Below are 18,697 nucleotides of genomic sequence, written 5' to 3'. Positions count from 1 at the left end.
CAGGTCATTAGACAGTGGTGTGGAATGGTAATAGAATTGTGCCACAGCTGCTGGATACGACACTAAACGCATTGGCCTCTCCCTGGACACTGCCAAATATATCCCTCATCAATAGTTGTAATTTTTTGCAGCCAATTAATGTTCACTAGAATCTGTGCTGTGGTATCAGGGTTAGATATGTAGGGGTGTGTGCCTGCGTGGAGTGTATCCTCTCCCACAATAACTTGTTTATTGGACCTGAGGAAACTTTGTCAGAGCTGTGTGTGTTCACAGCAGCATGCAGTACACTCGAAAGGAAGCCATGAGCCCAATTTGGAATTGGTGCCAGCAGACCTGTGATCCTACACTACTGCTGCTGCTGTCAACGTGGTTAAGTTGAATGTATATATGCATACTCTAGACCGGCACAGCCTTTTACTTTCATGCCAGGCAGCATCATGTGAGTTGATAGAGGAGGAGGAGAAGGCCACAGAGCGGATGTGGTCATCATGGTCTTCTTTTCTAAATTCATACAGCAGGCTGAAAATGCAACTCCCATGTTGCATGAAATTGCTGCACTCATATTTCCAACACACTGTGTACTTTAGTTGATTCATGGGAGACAGACCATCTTTCTGACTGGTCCCAATCGTTTTGACTGTTTTTGTCTGTTGGCATAGTACACTGGGTAGTAAGAGGTTGCTGAATAGCCACCCAGTGAATGTGCAATGAACCCTAAAACATGCTGAAGTATTGGTTTAATTCCCATTAGCATAATTATTTTTATTTAAGGCTGTGGTACTATGGAGTAGATAGCGCTTCTCTAGCACACAAGGTAAATATGGCTGCAATATGCATACACACCACCCAGATGGTATGTCTTGATTGACTGCAGTCTGTCAAAAGCAACAGTTTTGAGATGTAGAAAAGCCTGCAGTATACATTACTCCCAAGTAGTGCACTGAAGAACACAGGGTATAGGTGCATAACGGTTAAAAGTGGGAAATACCCAATAATGAATTGCCATGTCCTCTGTTGTGACCAGTTTAGAGATATAATTTCTCTGTGCAATCAGCAGTATTAAAAATGCCCGCTTTGCAATAAAAGTGCTAATTCCTCAAATTGGTTGGTGGAAAGCTACAAAAATCATCCCTCACAGCATTATAATATTTATCCAAAGTCCAATTCAATTGATAAATATACTTCCTATGTGAATGTGCAAAATGTAGTTTTTCTCTGCTTGAGGTTATGGCAATAATTCTTCTCATTTGGCCAGACTCTCTCGTCTGCAGTGGCAGTGATTACCTCTTTGAAGAGGTTTGCCATACCTTCCTTGGGGAAGGACAAACATCAGAACCTGTCTGGAGGGTCTCCATTACTGGTCAACTACCCTACTTACCATAGCATACCTGGGGTGACAAGTGAACAGGAATGTAGGGAAGTACCCTCTTTTTAGCATGGTTACCCCCACTTTTTGCCTGCTGTCAGTATGCTTTGACTGTCTTCACTGGAATCCTGCTAACCAGGACCCCAGTGATTGGGCTCTCTCCCTCCAAATTTGGTTGGCTAGGACTTTGCACACCTCACAGTTGGCATACTGGTGCCCCCTTTTTAGCTTCCCAGTGTATGGTACTTAGGTACCCAGGGCATTGCGGCGCCAGGGATTCCCCCTGGGCTGCAGCATGTATTGTGCTACCCATGGGAGCCCATGCAAAATGTGCCTGCCATTGACGCCTGCATGGAAGGGTGCATGCACCCTTTCACTACAGGTCACTGCACCAGGTTCACTGCAAGTCACCCCTATGGTAGGCCCTCATAGCCTGGAGGGCAGGGTGCAGGTCCCTGTGTGTGAGGGCACACCTGCATGAGCAGAGGTGCCCCTATGAACTCCAGCTCCATTTCATCTCCTGTGCTACACTTCTCGTGGTGTTTTCCCACGCTTGAATTTATTTGCTGGGGAGAATCGGCCAGCCCAGCACCTGAGGGACCAAACCTGGGCAGACAAAGGCAGACCTGCACCTCCCAGGGTAACACCTTGGGCCATTATGCAACCCCTACACAGCAGCCCCATGGCAAGACCGTGCATGAGCCCACTGAGGAGCGTACTAGAGCAGAGCTGCTTGCTGCCATCCACAGATCAGGAGAAGTATTGGAAGGCAAAATTGAGACGGTAGTTATGGAAGTCAACCTTTTGTGCACAGCCCTACGCAAGGTCTCCAACAAAGTACGTGTGGTGGAGAGGTCCATTACAGAGTTGCAGATAGAGGTGGTCACTCTCCAAAAGCCGGTAGCAGCAGTGGCATTGAAGAATGGTGAATTGGAGGCACGGATAGAGAATGTGGAAGGTTGGTCCGGCCCTAACAATGTGAGACTCCTGGGTTTCCCAGAAAGATCCTAAGGGGCATCTACTGAGCATTTTGTAGAGAACTGTGGTCAAACATCTGGGCAAATCTGATCATGCTCACGTACTGTTGGAGCTGCAATAGGGGATTAGGAAGGAGGTGTGATGCACTTGGCGCATGCCTCCAGACTTTCTTTCAGATCCCGAGGGCCATGCAGCCCTGGCAGCATCTCTCCAGGAAATGAACTAGGGGACCATGCAGTGCAGAGAAGTGGAATGAGAGACACTAAAGGCAGTCCTTAGGGGGACATGTCTAGGAAGTTTTTGTGGAGTATGGAGTCCAAATGGAAACTGAACTCAAAGCACTAGAAGGGTGGTTGGCAACACTACAGGGAGAAGAATCTTGTTCAACCCCCGTACACGGGCAACTTTTGCAGGTCCACAGGGACATGAGTGAGCTCTGGGATAGGCTTGACAGGATGACTTTGCGGTCGTCCCAACAGAGGCTCCACAGGGAGGGGGATAAGTCCAGACACCTATTGGCTTAGATACCATGGCGCGATCAGTAGCAAAGTAGGAGAGGGGTTCTCCAGTAGCAGTGTGATTCTAGCCGTGTTTATTGAGCACCTATGCACTGTTTATGCAGCGGGCCCCCCCAACCAGGATCAGGAGCTGGAGGCATGTTTTGCAGATGTGGCTCTAACCAACCTGGAAGTGGCACAGAAACAGGAGCTGAGGGAGGAAATAACACTAGAGGAGCTAAATGAAGCTGTGAAGGCATTTAAGAGGTCTAGAACCCCAGGGGGGGTGGATTTCCCTTGGAGCTTTATCAAACATATGGGGCTACACTTCTCCCCAAATTATTGGAGGTGTTTCAGGAAACTCGGGAGAAAGGTATAATGCCTCATGTTGAAACTGGGTGGGACGGGGCAGATCCTTCCTCTTAAAGGCCTCTCACCATGTTAAATTCAGATCTTACAATCCTCTGTAAAGTCCTAGCGTCTAGATTAAGAGGAGTGATCCGTGACTTTGGTTCACGCTGACCAGTGTGGATTTATACCCTCCTGCAGCACTAAATTCAACCTGAGGCAACTTGGAGGGCACAGGATCTGGCCCTGGTATCTTTGGATCTGGAGAAGGCCTTTGATTCGATTGACTGAGGATACTTGTTGAAGGTACTTAAGAGTGTGGGCTTTAGCTCTGATTTCTGTGCTTGGGTATGCCTCCTTTATTACAAGCCCTTTATATGGATAAGAGTGGGGGGTACAGCTTTGCAAAGCATGGGGATTTGGCGGGGGAACCAGACAAGGATGCCCTCTCACTGCTCCTATTCATACTGGCGATTGAACCTCTAGCTCTATTGTTGTGACGGGATATGTCCGGCTTTGGGATTCGGACGCAAACATGCGTCATCTCTTTGTATGCAGACGACACCCTTGTATACCTTGGAGCCCTAGAAGAGTTGGTTCCAATGCTGATGCAAGTACTGACAACTTTCAGTAAATTCTCTGGACTCAAGATTAATGTCCAGAAATCTTTACTTTTCTCCTTGGGGAATCTGATTGGGAAGCCCGCTGCCCAATTGCAAGAGGTGGGGTTACACTGGGAACTGGAGGGATTCGGCTATTTGGGTATATGGGTCACAGACACACAAAGAAGGCACATAATCACCTCAACGTGGAGAGGGTGGTGGAAGGACTGACTAACTCTGCCGCCTTCTGGAATAGACTCCCCCTCTCTGTTATGGGCAGGGCGGCGGTTGCCAGATTGGTTTTCCTGCCCCGCTGTCTGTATTTAGTCCAGTTTCAACTTGATTCCCAAATCTTTCATAGGCTTGATGAACTACTGAGGTCATTAATATGAGCTGGTCATCGAAGTAGGGTTTCCCCTCTCCATGTTGAAAAGAACTTTAGAGGAGGGAGGTCTTGCCGCTCCTGATATTACGCAGGCTCACTTACAAAATGTGGCTAGATGGATGACTAACACAGATGGGTGGGAGAAAAGATTGTTAGAGGGCATACTGGGAGAGGATACATTGCCTCAGCTCTTGATGAAGGGGGGGTAGCTCCCCACACCCAATACCTTACCTGGTGAAAGTCATGGCTGAATTATGGGAGCAGGTGCTCCATAAGATTATTCAAAGAGTCCCCTTTGTTAAGGAATTGCCTTTGTGGGATTTGGTCCCTTTCCGTGCCATTGATGGCTACATATCAATGGAGCAGTGGAGAAGGAGAGGTTGCTTGTTGGTAGGTTGTATTTACCCAAGAGAACGGTTCATAACCTTCCAGGAGGCACAGGAGTCCTTCGCAGAAGGGCCACGTCAGTTCCTACAATATGCCAAATTGGAGAGTGTAGCATAGGAAGTCTGGAGTGATTTTCCGACTGGATCACGAGCATCAGAGGTCATGGGAGGACATATACATTGGGGAGAGGGGCGCCACCTGATTTCCCGGTTTTATAAAGCGCTCAACAGTAATGGGCAGAAAACTCCCTGTACAGCACGTGGGAGAAAGAATTAGAGGACCCACTCTCTGACACGGACTCAGGACAGGATCTGGAACTGGTCCGCAATGTATCATGCAATATTAGGTTTAATCTCCTACATTTCAACTACCTACCATATATGCTGAGTAAGATAGACCCTGCGGGGGGGCCAAGTACCAATAATGTGGAAAAGAGGGGGCTACGTTCTGCACCTGGCATGGAAATGTGCTGAAGTGCAGGCTTACTGGAAAGAGGTTATCCCCCAAATAGTAGCTGCTACAGAGCTAAAACTTACACTGACACCAGTGGCCTGCTTGCCGGGAGTGATACCCAGGCCCAAGGGGTGGAAGATCCCTTACGAACTGGCCCTGTTGCTGGCTAAGAGATGGGTAGTCATTTGTAGGATGGGATGCAGGAGCCCACAATTGGAACATTGGCCGAAAGATTTGATGGAGTGGGGGGTGGCAGAGGTACAGCAGATGTTGTTGGTGCGCACTGATGACGGTGCAGCTGCCAACATTTAGCCTGAGGGTCTGTTGCTTGAATGATTCACAGAAGGGAACAAACCTCACACAGAACCCCTTGCAGATGAGGAGGGGTAGAACTACACAGTTGGTATCGTATTTGTGACAACTAAATGAGTATGGGACCTCAGTGGTCCATCGGGATCAATGTCAGCTTGGAGATTTGGTTCATGGAATTATTGTGCAATAATATCAGCGTGTGATGTACTGTGGAGGCCTAGTTGGACATGATTGTTGTGGCTCACTCCTATGAGATCAGAACCCTTCAATCCCCACCCTCAGTAGGCAACAGGAAACCATGCATTGGCACTGTATGATTGTTTTATGTTTTTGTCGTGGCTTTAATTGCACCGTTATAAGTGAAAATCTAAAAATAAAGTTGTACAAAAAATTTATGTTGCCACAGTATCATACTAAAATGTTTTGCTGTTTTCTCTAAACATCTGTTTTTGTTAAATGCAGGTTGGGAAGTCTTAAAAGTGGTGGTAAAGTTGTGTTATATTTTATTTCTTGTCTGTACACTTATTTTCATGCGATTTATTGTACATTTCCTATGGTGGTAAGTGACGATTTGCAGTACTTAATATTTTTTTCTGCTTATGCCTAGAATGTCTGGAGCAAGAATTGTCGCTCACATGGCCCATGTGCTTAAACCAGGACAATATGGTCTAGCTGGAATTTGCAACGGGGGAGGTGGAGCTTCAGCAATACTGATTGAAAAACTATAGACTTTTTGCAGAAATTGAGCCTAACACATCCTTGAAACAATTCCCTGATCAGCATACTTGGCATTGGAAATTCTACAACACTCTGTAAAATTATTGGGCAATTGTGGTTGGAGGTGGTGACCTGTCAGCTTGCTCCAAAATAGCACCATGGGAGACATTTGTGTTATTTTATTAAATCACATGAATGCGTTCATACTGACATTTAGGTTGGGTGTGTGATTTTATTTTTTGTACAAATCTTGTAAATATTGCAAATAGCAATAAAGCATTCTCTTCTTCATATGATTGTAGTTCTGACATCTCTTAAGTCGATAAACTCTATAAATTAAAGACCATGATAGTAACTATGTAATGATGAAAGTACTTGTGCCATACTGCCTTTATCTAGAAGTCTGGTGCCCAACCATGTCCTATTGTTTAAATCTGTTCATTGAACAATAGCATTGTGGAGCACAGTACATAGCTTCGGCATAACAACTGTCATGAAACATTTCCCACACAATTGGAAAAAGAAAGTAAACACTCCACGTTACTGCATAAATCCTTCACAGTAGCCACTTAGCAGCAAACCCTCTGTGCTTGAGACACTGAGGCCCAGTGGTTTTGAAATCAGGAAAGAAAAGGAGATTCAATAAGCAGCATCATAATGTCAGCTAAACTTCGTACCTACCGCAGACACTCCCGTGCCGAGTCCTTCCAAGAGGAGAAACTCCTAGGAGAGTCAGCCTTATACTGTTCCTTGAAAGAAAAAGTAGTGGAGCACTCCTGTCATATGTCTCACATATTCGTTACATTATGGTCCAGAAATACTAACAAAAAGTACACTGATAACTGACACAGACATTGAAGTAATTAAAAAAAAGCCAAATATTACAGTAGAACATGTGCTTTTACTCAATAACAGTTTATTTTGTATATATATATTTTGAACAGTTCAACAAGATATGTACAAAAGTACAAACAAGATTGTATATATGTTGACAGTCTTGTGCCTTAGAGAATTCCAGCCGACATGTGTTTTGCCCCTGCCTGGGGACTTCTTCAAGGCTGATGTTAAAAAATAAATAAATAATAATAATTGAACAATTTCTTATAAGAAAAATCACAAAGTAAAAAAAAAAAAACAACTATATTGACTAAAACAAAATATCTCAACACCCCCCCTTCAAAAGTTCTGAATACTATCATAGCAAGATACCAGTGTGTTAATCATTCCTGAGAATACAAAAGACCCTAAGGAATGATAAAGACGTAAAAACAGAGAGCACATGACTAAGAAAACTCCCATGTGCATGTAAAAGAGTGTGTGTGGTCGCCACCTAGACCTAAAAACAAAGTCCCTCATTTATGAGGAAGTGGCGCAGCGCCAGGCTGCGTCACTTCAGAAATGCAGGGATGCACCATATTTTCAAAAATACGGCACACCCCTGTGTTCCCCCTAGCGTGCAAGGGTGCATGCGTTGCAGGAAACGATGCCCCTTCCTGCACATAAACAATCAATAATGGCAATATGCTAGTTCTACGTGTGCGGCAGAATGCCACATACATAGAAAAAGTAAAAACGAGGAGAAATGTAAGTAGTTCTCCTCGTTGCGATATGCTAATGCCACCCCTTGCATGGCGTTAGTTTTTGGCACTGCCTTAGATTTACAATTCCTCATAAATCTGGGGTAGAGTCAAAATGAAATGAGTTTTGCAGTGGAATGCCCAAAACAACATTCATTGCACGCCCCTTCCACATTAAGTGATGCTTGTAGGAAGCCGGCTCTGTATATACTATATCAAAATGAGATATAGTGTGCACAGAGTCCAGGGGTTCCCCAGAGGCTTAAGTATTTAATACTAATGCACTTTTGTGGTGGTGTGGTTGAGCAGTTTGGCTTATTAGATGGTAGTGCAAAGCATTCGTTGTATACACACACACACGCAATAAAATGAGGCACACTCAATGACTAACTCCATGTTTTTATATAGCAAAAATATATTTTGTTACTTTATTTCTAGAACCACAAAATTCAAGTTGCCGGTAAGTACATTTGCAAGTAAGTATCCAGCATATGTATAAATACCACTTTGTTTCAATTTGTCAAGTTAAACCTTTTTCGAGAAAATGGCAAATATCTGTTTTAAAAGTTGACAGTGCAATTTTCGACAGAGTTCTAGGGGGGGAAAAGTTAGCACAGTTTCAAGCTAAGTACAACGCTTACAGTTCCTGTCTCTGGGGATTAGGATGTCCACAGGTTGGGGTTCAAGTTAACCCCAGACACTCACCACCAGCAACATGGGGCCGGTCAGGTGCAGAGATCAAATTTGAGGTCAATTTAACCAGAGCCTCTATGGAGACTAGGGGCACTCAGAATCAGGCCTGTTTGCAGGTAAGTACCCGTGTCTTCGGAGGGCAGACCTGGGGGGTTTAGAGGAGCACTGGGGGAGCCACAGGTCAGCACCAAACACAACCCTCAGTGGTGCGGGGGTGATCGGGTGCAAACACAGCCTTGGGCTCCCAATGCTTTCCAATATGGGGATCCTGGGGATGAGAAAAGATGCTGCAGGTTGGGTCGGTTCCAAAAAACAAAGGGTGGACGTCGCTGGACCAGTGGTCTGATTCATGCATTTCCACTAGCTGGAGTGCCCTGGGGTACTGTAACAGGAGGCCTGAGCCTTTGAGGCTTTCCGCCAAGCGTTACAGTTCCTGCAAGGGGGGAGGTGTGAAGCATCTCTACCCAGTGCAGGCTTTGTTTCTGGCCTCAGAGAGCACAAAGGCTCTCATCCCATGTGGTCAGAAACTTGTCTCTTGGTAGCAGACTGGTCAGTCTTGCACTAACTGATTGGGTAAAATACAGGGGGCGTCTCTAAGATGCCCTCTGTTTTGCATTTTACAATATATCAGTGTGGGTTTATTGTGCTGAGGAGTTTGATATCAAACCTACCAGACTTCAGTGTAGACATTATGGAGCGGTGGAGTTCATGATAACAAACACCCAGTCCATGTATGTAATATGGCCACACTGCACTTACAATGTCTAAGAATGGACTTAGACAATGTAGGGGCATATTGCTCATGCAGCTATGCCCTGCCTTAGGGCTGTAAGGCCTGCTAGCGCGGTGACTTAACTATACCACAGGCAGCGGTTAGTGGGCAGGGCACCCCGAGGAGGATGCCATGTCGACTTTCTCTTTCTCCCCACCAACACACGCAAGCTGCATTGGCAGTGTGAATGTGTTTAGTGAGGGGTCCCTTAGGGTGGCACAATATATGCTGCAGCCATTAGGGACCCTCCGTGGTCACAGGGACCTTGGTACCACTGGTACCTTTTACAAAGGACTTAGCTGTGTGCCAGTTGTGGAACAATGGTACAGTTTTAGAGAAAGAACACAGGTGCGGGGGCCTGGTTAGCAGGATCCCAGCATACACTCAGTCAAGTTAGCATCAGATATCAGGCAAAAAGTGGGAGGTACTGCAAACAAGGGGCCAGTTTCCTACAATGCTTGTAAAGGGGCCGAATTTACAAAGTGCAGTTAAGCCACAAAGAGTAGCTTACCGGCACCTTGTAAATATGGCACAAGGCATTGCGCCACCAGAGGGTCATAAAAGTGATGCTCCAGTAGTGCTAGGGCCTCTTGAGGCCTATAATGTGTAAAGTTGTGTTAAGACCTATTTATAAGTAGCTCCAGAGATTTAGAAATAGGAAAATAAAATATAGAATAAAATGTGCACTCAATGAGTACAACCACATGCCCCTTAAAAAGATGATAGTAATAATCCCAACATCTGTGAATGATGAGCATTAGATCTTGAAACTTAGGAAGGGAAAGATTTAGTAAATTACCTACACATGAGTCAAGTTATGGTGAAAACAAATCCTTGAAATCTCTAAATTTGAACCTTAAAGTTAAGTCAAACGGCAACCGAATGTCACAACACAAAACCTGAAAGGACAATGTATGTCATATATTGTTAACATAAACAGTCCAAGAATGAGGTCCAACTCTTGTCACACAGAAAAAATGGCCATTCTCTCCTCAACAAACCTGGGCCCTGTATTTGTTTATCCTGTTATTAGCTCTTAAGTAATGACCTCCAACGTAAGTCAGTGGTCCGTACAAGATCTGAATCCAGTATCGCACTTATACAATGTCCGGTCGCACAAGTGTAACGACTGTCAAAAACTGAACTTCCTACAGCAGTAAAGATCCAGTCTGTAAAAAGCAACAGACCTTGATACGTCCATGCAAAGGATCTATGGTTATAACAATGTATCATGTATGTTTTAGTATGCTTTTATAAAAAGGAAGTATGTAATAGCTATTAAATAGACATAACTATATGGTCAGTGGGAGTAGACACATCGCTTGAAAGAGACATCTTAGGCACCATGTAATTATTATTGCCACATTGTCTAATATGTGGGCGGTAAATGTATGTAAAAGGGGGCAAAAGGCACTGGAGGCACCAAAAGACCATCCAGATAAATTTATAATAGTATAATATACCATTTTTGTAACACATAAATAGCCATATCCTTATGTGTACCACAAAAGAAATTGGTGTAAATTAAAGGCTTATGACAGATATGTACATAAGCTCAACCTTAATATATAAAAAATATTCCTATTCATCAAAATGGAGCTATACTGACTAAAGCCTTTAGTGACTTGAGTAACAAAACAGATATGGTTATAATTGCTCAGAAATGTGAAGATTCTATCCGAAAGATTTGACAAAAATGCCAGTCATCACTAGTTGGAGCATAGTCATTACAGCATACCCAATACAAAATGTTAATCATCTGAACGTGAGACGCAATTGTAGTGTTTTGAGCACCATTGTTTTAAACATTACTTTAACCAGGAGAGATGTGCGACTGTTATAACACTGTTGCCATGTTCATAGTTTCATTCATACTGTATCTTGCCCTTGGCGGTGAAACTCCAGATACTACAGTGCAGCTAAAAAATGTGTGTCAGCCAAAACATGTGGGCACTCATCAGAAATGCCCTTGCAGGCTTGACTCAGATTTACTAACGTTTAGTGCTTGTGCAATGCAAAAGGCAACATCTATTTATTTTTTATGCATGGGTCTCATAGAGAGCCGATAGTATGGATATATAGAATTATATTAACAAACAAGTTACTTACCTTTGTTAACACCTTATCTGGTAGAGACTTACCTAGTCACAGATTACTTTCCTTTGAATATCTCCAGGTGTCAGACTGGATCCAGAAGATTTTCAAGCAGTACCAGTGCATGCTGGTAGGTGGCATAGTCGGCTCTGCATCTGCCTCACCGGCAATGACATGCACAGTAACTACATAGGCATTACTTTGACGCACAGATGTCAGTTACTTTGGTGACTTTCCTCGCCAGAAGTCACAATGAGAACTGACCAATGATGTGGAAAAGACTAAGGGGCAGATTTAAGAACCCTAACGCCACCTTAGCGTCATTTTCTTTTTTTTTTACATTTACCATTATTTATATTGGACCCCTATGTACTCTGCAGGAGTAGTGCAAAGTGTTGGCGCTACTCCTGCAGAGTACGTCAATAGCGTCACAATATACAACACTACTGCACCCTACCCTGCGCCATGGTGCGCCATATTTTAAATACAGTGCACACATGGTGGCAGTAGGGGGTCGCTAATGGGAGCAAGGAAAGTTGCGCTGGGTGCAGTGCCACTCTCCTTAAATCTGCCCCTAAGGCCCTGAATAGGGTGTTTCTTACACATGAACCAGTTCACAGAGCGGAGAGGATTGGAGGGTCGATGAGGAATCTGCGGCTAGATCGTCTCTACCAGATAAGGTGGTTCCGAAGGTAAATAACTTGTTCATCTTATAGAGACCTCTACCTGCAGATTCCTTACCTTTGAATAGACACCCAAGCAATACTTCCCCGGATGTGTGTTTGCGAATCTGTGAAGTGCCCGTTGTGACAGATCTGACTGTCCAGGCAGTAATGTTTCGTAAATGTGTGCAGGGATGCCCACATCGCAGCCTGACAGATATCCAGGAGAGGAACAAAAGCTTGAGGCCAAAAGCATCTCTGAGCATGAGCTGCCTTGGGAACTCCAGCACGCAGAACTGCTGACAATGCGCGGTCTCAGCAGTGGCGAACAGATCAAGCCTAGGCTGTACCTACTGCTGAAAGGGACCTTGCTCTACCTCCGTATGGAGACTCCTTTCATGATCTGCTAAGCATCTTCAGCTGAGTTTGTCGGCCCTGACGCTCAGAAAGCCTGCCAGGTGTTGAAAGACCAGGGAAATGCCCTGACATTCCAGCCATGTCCAGAGGAGCAGAACCTCTTGACAAAGGGTCCACAACGCCACCTTGCCCTGTTTGTTGGAGTACCACATGGCAATGGTGTTGTCCATGAAGACCTGCACTGGCCTTCCCTTGATGGAAGGTAGAAAAGCTTTCAATGTCAACCGGATCGCTCAAAGCACCAGCAGGTTGATGTGGAGTCTAGGTTCCGCCAGAGACCAGAGTCCTCTGATCTCCACCTCTTCCAGATGGCCATCCCAGCCCAAAAGTGACACACTTGTTACTACAATCAGCTGTGCCTGTGGAAGGGATAGGCGTCTGCCACTAACCCAATTGCAGTTTGTTAGCCACCTCTGCAGGACATTTGCAGTTTCTTACGAGATCTGGACTATGTTGGGGGAGATTCCCCTGATTCTCCATCCACTGGGCCTTCAGATCCCAGTGCAGAGCCTGCATATGCCAGCAACCATGTGTCACCAGCACAGTGCATTATGCTGTGAGGCCCAATAGTATCGGAGTCACTTATCAAAATCCTGAATAGAGGCTAAAACATTGGTATCATAGCCTGAATATCCTGTACTCGCAGCTCGGAAGGATATACCCGAAACTGCACCTTGTCCAGAACAGCTCAAATGAAAAGGAGTGTCTGAGAGGGATTTAGGTGTGACTTTGGCATGTTGATAGTGAACCCCAGTGAATGCAATAAGGTCACCATAGTATAAAGGTGGATGATGCCTACCGTGGGCGAGCCCGACTTCCACAACCGGGCGTCGAGGTAGGGAAATCCCTGACCTCTGTAGATGAGCTGCACCAACTGTTATCACCTTGGTGAATACCTAATGGATGCTGGGTAGCCTGAAAGGGAGCACAGTGAACTGAAAGTGCTTGTGGCTCACTGGGAACTGCCATCTCCCAGATCCAGCGCAGACAAAACTTGAGCGAGCATGAGCATTTTTAATTTCTCCTTCTTCAAGAGAGGTTGGGGAGGTACAGAGGTAGGATAGGACAAAATCCTCCAACCTCCTTAGGCACCAGAAAGTAACAGGAATACCAACCACAACCTACTTCTGATGCAGGCACCCTCTATGTGGCTCCCTTGGCTAACAGCCTGCACTTCTTGATGGAGCAAAGAGAGGTGGTCCTTTATCAGGTGATCATAAGTGGATGGGACAGGTCGTGGGTGTGCCACAAAGGGGAGGGTATAGCCCCTCTGGACTATCTGTAGTACCCAACGTTCTGATGTTACTGACCGCCAGTGGGGGAGGTGATGGTATATCCTGTCTCCCACTGAGTGCCCCTGATGTTCTAAGCGGACTAAAGAGGTCAGGAGGCTGTGGCTGCCACTTGTGTGGACTGACCTGACAGCTGTCAGCCTGTCCCACGTGGTTGGTGGAACCTGCACCCTCAGACATAAAAAGGCTGGAAAACCTGCTGACCGGGAGGGTATGGGCATGATTGGAGACCCCTTCTGTAGCCACAAAAGGGGTGCCAGTGCTGAATCTGCCATGTCTCCAAAGAGGTGGGAGCCATCGGAGGACATGCCCATGAGGGTAGCCTGGACATCCCCTGAAAATTCAGATGTTCTCAGCCAGGCATGGTGCTGCAAGGCAGCTGATAATGAAATGGCTGTACCTAGTGAGTCGGTCGTGTCAAGTCCACATCTGATAGAGAACTTTGCTGCATCTCTCCCATCTGCAACTGCCTGAGAGAGTATAGCATGGGTCTTCTTAGGGACCATACGCAGTACTTGTGCAACTGAATTCCATATTGTATGGGAATAACGGCCCAATAGGCATGTGGTGTTCACAGTTTGCAGTGCCAGGAGGCTGCTGGAAGAGAACATTTTCTTACCTAAAGTGTCCAGCATCTTGGACTCCCTATCCGGTAGGTAACTCACCAGGGTAAGTGTGGGACGAAGCGGATTGGACCACTAAATTCTCTGGGGTGGGATGCTGGTAATGTAACTGAGATCCCTAGGAGTGGGATGCTGGTGGTGGGCAATCGTCCTATTCACAGGAGCCCCTACGCAGGGTTTGGACCAGGCCCCAAGTAGGCCATCCTAAAGGGATTCATTAAATGTGGGTAAGGGCTCTGAGGGGGGGGGGGGGGGGAATCCTGGCTGAAGCACCTTTGTCAACACATTAGTCATGAGTGCCACTGAGGGTCGATTAAGGTTCAGGGCCTCAGCCGAGCTGCACACCACCATAGCAAAAGAGGCTCCCTCCTATGTAACCACAGAAGGAGAGGACACCAAACTAGTATCAGGTGAGGTGTCAAACCCACTGGCCTCACCCAGTCCCTCATACCAGTTGTTCTCTTCAACAGGGTCTTCTCTATAAGGGTCCATAGACTTTCCCCAAATGTCTCCCTCTCTGGCATATCCATGAAGTAAGGCACTAGCACCGCTCCGAGGAGGATGTCCTCGGGCAGCGTCAGACGCCGCCTATGTAGTTCTGTGTCCCAATCGGGTATGGAGATGGTGGCACCGGGGGCATTGTATCTTGGTCTCATTTGCGGCTCTGCTCTGGATCCAATGAGTGTTCCTTGGGGCCTGACTGGCGCAGAGGGCGAACCCCACCAGTGTGGCCTTATGTGGCTTCATAAATATGACAAGTTTTGCATTACTCTTGCACCACATTGTGTGGTGTAAGAGCGACGCAAACCACCTTGTAAATTGGCCCGTAAGTCCTCTAATTTAATCACCAACCCACATGAAATAAAAAACAAAAAACATCAAAAGGACAAAAGAAAATGTATACTTGTAATAGGGAAGCAAGGTCTATAAGGGAATCCCACACAGGAAAAATATACAAGCTGCTAGATCATTAACCATCCATTGGAACAAGGGGAATCGCAAAGTGAAGGCAGAGCTCGTAAAACCTACACAACCAAACCAATCGCTGGAAGTGGGAAAAAAATAACCACTCTTTACAATGCACACACAAAAGAGACATCCATTGGCGTGTATAAATCGGTAAAAATAGATGCACTAAACAGCAGCAAACCTCCCAAGGAGAGAACAGTCATAATTTGCATATGGCTGGGTCTGAACTGGGGTGGCATAGTGAGCAAAAGAACGATGGATTAAACCCAGATCTGTGAATGGGGGTGAGAGTTTGCATTGTCAGCACTCCATCCATCATCCTTTTCTGTTACTAATGTTGCCCTAAGTGGGAAGGGTATGCCCAGACGTGGGTCCCTTGCTCACTGTGCCACTGGAATCAAGCTAGCCTTGCTGAAGAAGGGTGATACCCTGAAACCGGTCCCAGGATGCTTGTTTCCGAACCAGGGAGGACCTGACCTGGCAGTTTGGGCTGGACTGTTCCCATGAGGAACAGGGTCAAGACTGATTTGCATATGGCTGGGTCTGAACTGGGGTGGCATGGTGAGCAAAAGAACGATGGATTAAACCCAAATCTGTGACTGGGGGTGAGTGTTTGCATTGTCAGCACTCCGTCGATCATCCTTTTGTGTTAAGCGCAATGGCAATGCCAAATCTAAATCAGATTTATCAAGCCACGCACAACCAGAGTGGCTTGATAAATCTGGAGTAACAGTTCTCACCCATCCTTCCATGGATCTTGGTGCATTCCCAGATTTACGAACACTGGTAAACCTGGGAATGCTTCAAAATGCTAAGTGTGCTGCTTTCTGAAGCACACTTAGAAAGAGATAAATGCCTCTGATGAATGTTCTTGTGCTGGAAGGTGTCCCACAAAAACAATCTGCCTGCAACGCTGGCACCCTTGAACCATGGTGCAAGGGTGCTTCCATTGGTGCAAGGCAGACCATTGTGCGCCAGCGCAAGGAGTAAGCAGAAAAGCAACATGCCATGTTAAATATGGCACATTCTTGCCTTTTCTGTTTTACAGTGCATTAGCTAGCCAGCAATAATGATACATCTATCACCAAGTGAACACAGGGTTATAGCACCGGGGAAAACTGGACCACCAAGGACAGTGACCGACAGCCAAGCCAAGAAGAAAAACAAAGGTATCCAATCGAAACTATGCATTTGCTAATTGTAGTGTGCAAAAAGCCAAATGTAGCCCAAACTGCTCCCATAAAGAGCAAAGGGCAGTAGCATACAGAAATGAAGAAAAATCGCCACCAGTGAAAACATGCGTATCCTATCATGCATCAACAGAAGCATCTTCCTAATCCAGAACACTAATGAATTGAACTCCTGAGACCAACACGCAGTATCTTCACCAGGTGAAACAGATGTCCTGCGGAGTAACAAAACAGATAGGTCACCTGTCCACCAAGCTGAGAGACATCAACCAAAAATCTTAGGCAGTGGAACCAAACAAGACTGCATCAGAAGCATCATCGGGTCTGAAGCAAGACTCTGCACTGCTCTAACATTACGGTATGAGACTGCAACAGCCTTCAACTACAACTGCCCAAGGACTTCACAAAAGAAAGTCTCCAGAGACCAGATGTCACTAAGAGGCTAAGAATCAGGGAGAGAGTCTAGGATGGCCAAGCAGCACGTCACACACCATGCAGGCACAGTGCACCCTTTTGCTGTAGTAAAATAATACAGTCTCCTAATATATAGGAGAATGAAACAATCACCAGTACCAAGAGTGCAGTGGATGTACGCAACATAACTTATAACAGGATCATCAGGTTAGTCCGTAGCGTTAAAAATACCAACCCTGGGCAACATAAGCCCACAAACTACAGAATTGGGTTACTAGTACAAGAAAATTATAGTAAGGGGAAGGAAATTCATATAGTGGAAGGGAAACAACCAAAAATAACAACCAAAACATGGCATCTTATGCTAACCAGAGCAGACTTGACCTACAGGAAGAAGTCTCAATAGGCAGTGTCCTCAACAAAGGAACAATGTTGGCTAAAATAATGTAATGAACGCCAAAAGAAATACAATTTTTTAAAATCCATAACACATGATTTTTAGATACACGAGACTCTTGCTAATGAGAGGGCAAAGCCCAGCTGACAGCTTCAGGGACTCCCCAAGATATGATAATTCACTTTAGCACTAGAGAACACACTTTAGGCTGCATAAATATTCAACAAATGTTTGCATTCTGCATGTCCTAACCTGCAGCATTCCAATGTATCTCTATCCATGCCTCTCTAGGACATGGTCAGCTCCTATTCTGAAAACAGCATAGTCAAAAGCTAAGCCAACAATTCAGCCCGAGTAGAGTCTGAGAAGCCCATGGATCAACGTACTGAATCCACTGTGTTAAGGCCAGCCCTAGGAAACTTTCTAGTAATTCTACCTCTAAAAAGTACCCATTCGCATGAAATGAAAGCAGAGACCCCCATTCTGCACCATCTTCCAAAGAGTATGCTATTAGTGGGCCATCAAACACAGAATTAGAAGGATCAAGGGCTATATTTCCTGAAAACTCAGAGCCAAATTTATGGCCAAGTGGCTTAGGCCTGTATTTATACTTTTTTAGCGCTGCATTTGCGTCATGTTTTGACGCAAAATCGGCACAAACTTACAAAATACAACAGTCTCCATGCTGCGCTGCGTCGCAGGGAAAGGACAGGAATGCGCTCCATTTAACTCAATACAACGGATTCCTGTGCTTTTCCCAGTGCTGGTGCCCATTGGGCTGCCTAGCACCAACGCAGGCACCCATGCACCATGGTGCAAGGGTGCCTCCTCTTCATGTAGGATTGTTCTTGTGCAAGAAGGGGCACCTTCCTGCACAAAAACAATCCCATTACATTTTTGTTTCTATGTGTGCTGCAGAATGCAGCACACGTAGAAAAAGGGAAAAAAACGAGAAGAAATAAAGATATTTTTTCTCGTTATGCCTCTCCTGGGGAGGTTCTGGTAAATCTGTGAATGTATCAAAATCCATGGATGTTGCGTGGCAACAACCACACAACACCCATGGAAACGCCTCCCTGGTGCATAGTAATGTAACAAAGCGATTTGCGCTGTTACATTAGTCAAGATTTATGAAGTCACTCAGGGCCACGCAGGGTAGCCTCGCATGACATCAGAAATCTCACTTTTCTGTTGCGTCGATCTTGCACCACATTGCATGGTGCAAGAGTGACACAAAGAGGCTCGTAAATATGCCCCTTACTTCCCCATTGCATCAAACTACTTTCATTCCACATCCAGCTGAACAGATGTCTGTCATCAATTATGTGATCTAAGGAGGTTTCCAACCCAATGCTGTCAGACTGAAGATAGAAAGTCAAACTCACCAGGAGTCAGTCAGTATCAATGTGTGACTCAACCACTTGTTGCCAGAATAGAGGCTGCTTGATTCAAAGGGGCAGATTTAACAAAAGTGGCGCCGCAGCCAATGCAGCACTACTTTTCTTGCACCCCTTAGCGCCCCCTAATGCCACCATGTGTGCGCTGTATTAAA

General features: G+C 45.6%; 1 protein-coding gene across 1 annotated transcript in view; it reads left to right on the top strand.

The window, feature by feature from the left end:
- ACAT1 (acetyl-CoA acetyltransferase 1) overlaps positions 1-6,336 on the top strand; it is a 134,079-nt gene extending 127,743 nt beyond the window's left edge. Inside the window, exon 12 of the mRNA XM_069202324.1 lies at positions 5,936-6,336. Within this exon, the coding sequence (XP_069058425.1) occupies positions 5,936-6,056 (121 nt within the window). The 3' untranslated portion in view covers positions 6,057-6,336. The remainder of the gene's footprint in view (positions 1-5,935) is intronic.
- The last annotated feature ends 12,361 nt before the right edge of the window (positions 6,337-18,697 follow it).

This window comes from Pleurodeles waltl, chromosome 8, assembly GCF_031143425.1.
Source record: "Pleurodeles waltl isolate 20211129_DDA chromosome 8, aPleWal1.hap1.20221129, whole genome shotgun sequence".
Classification (NCBI taxonomy): Eukaryota; Metazoa; Chordata; class Amphibia; order Caudata; family Salamandridae; genus Pleurodeles; species Pleurodeles waltl.
Note: the sequence above shows the minus strand (reverse complement) of the source record. Positions and strands in the feature narration are given on the sequence as shown.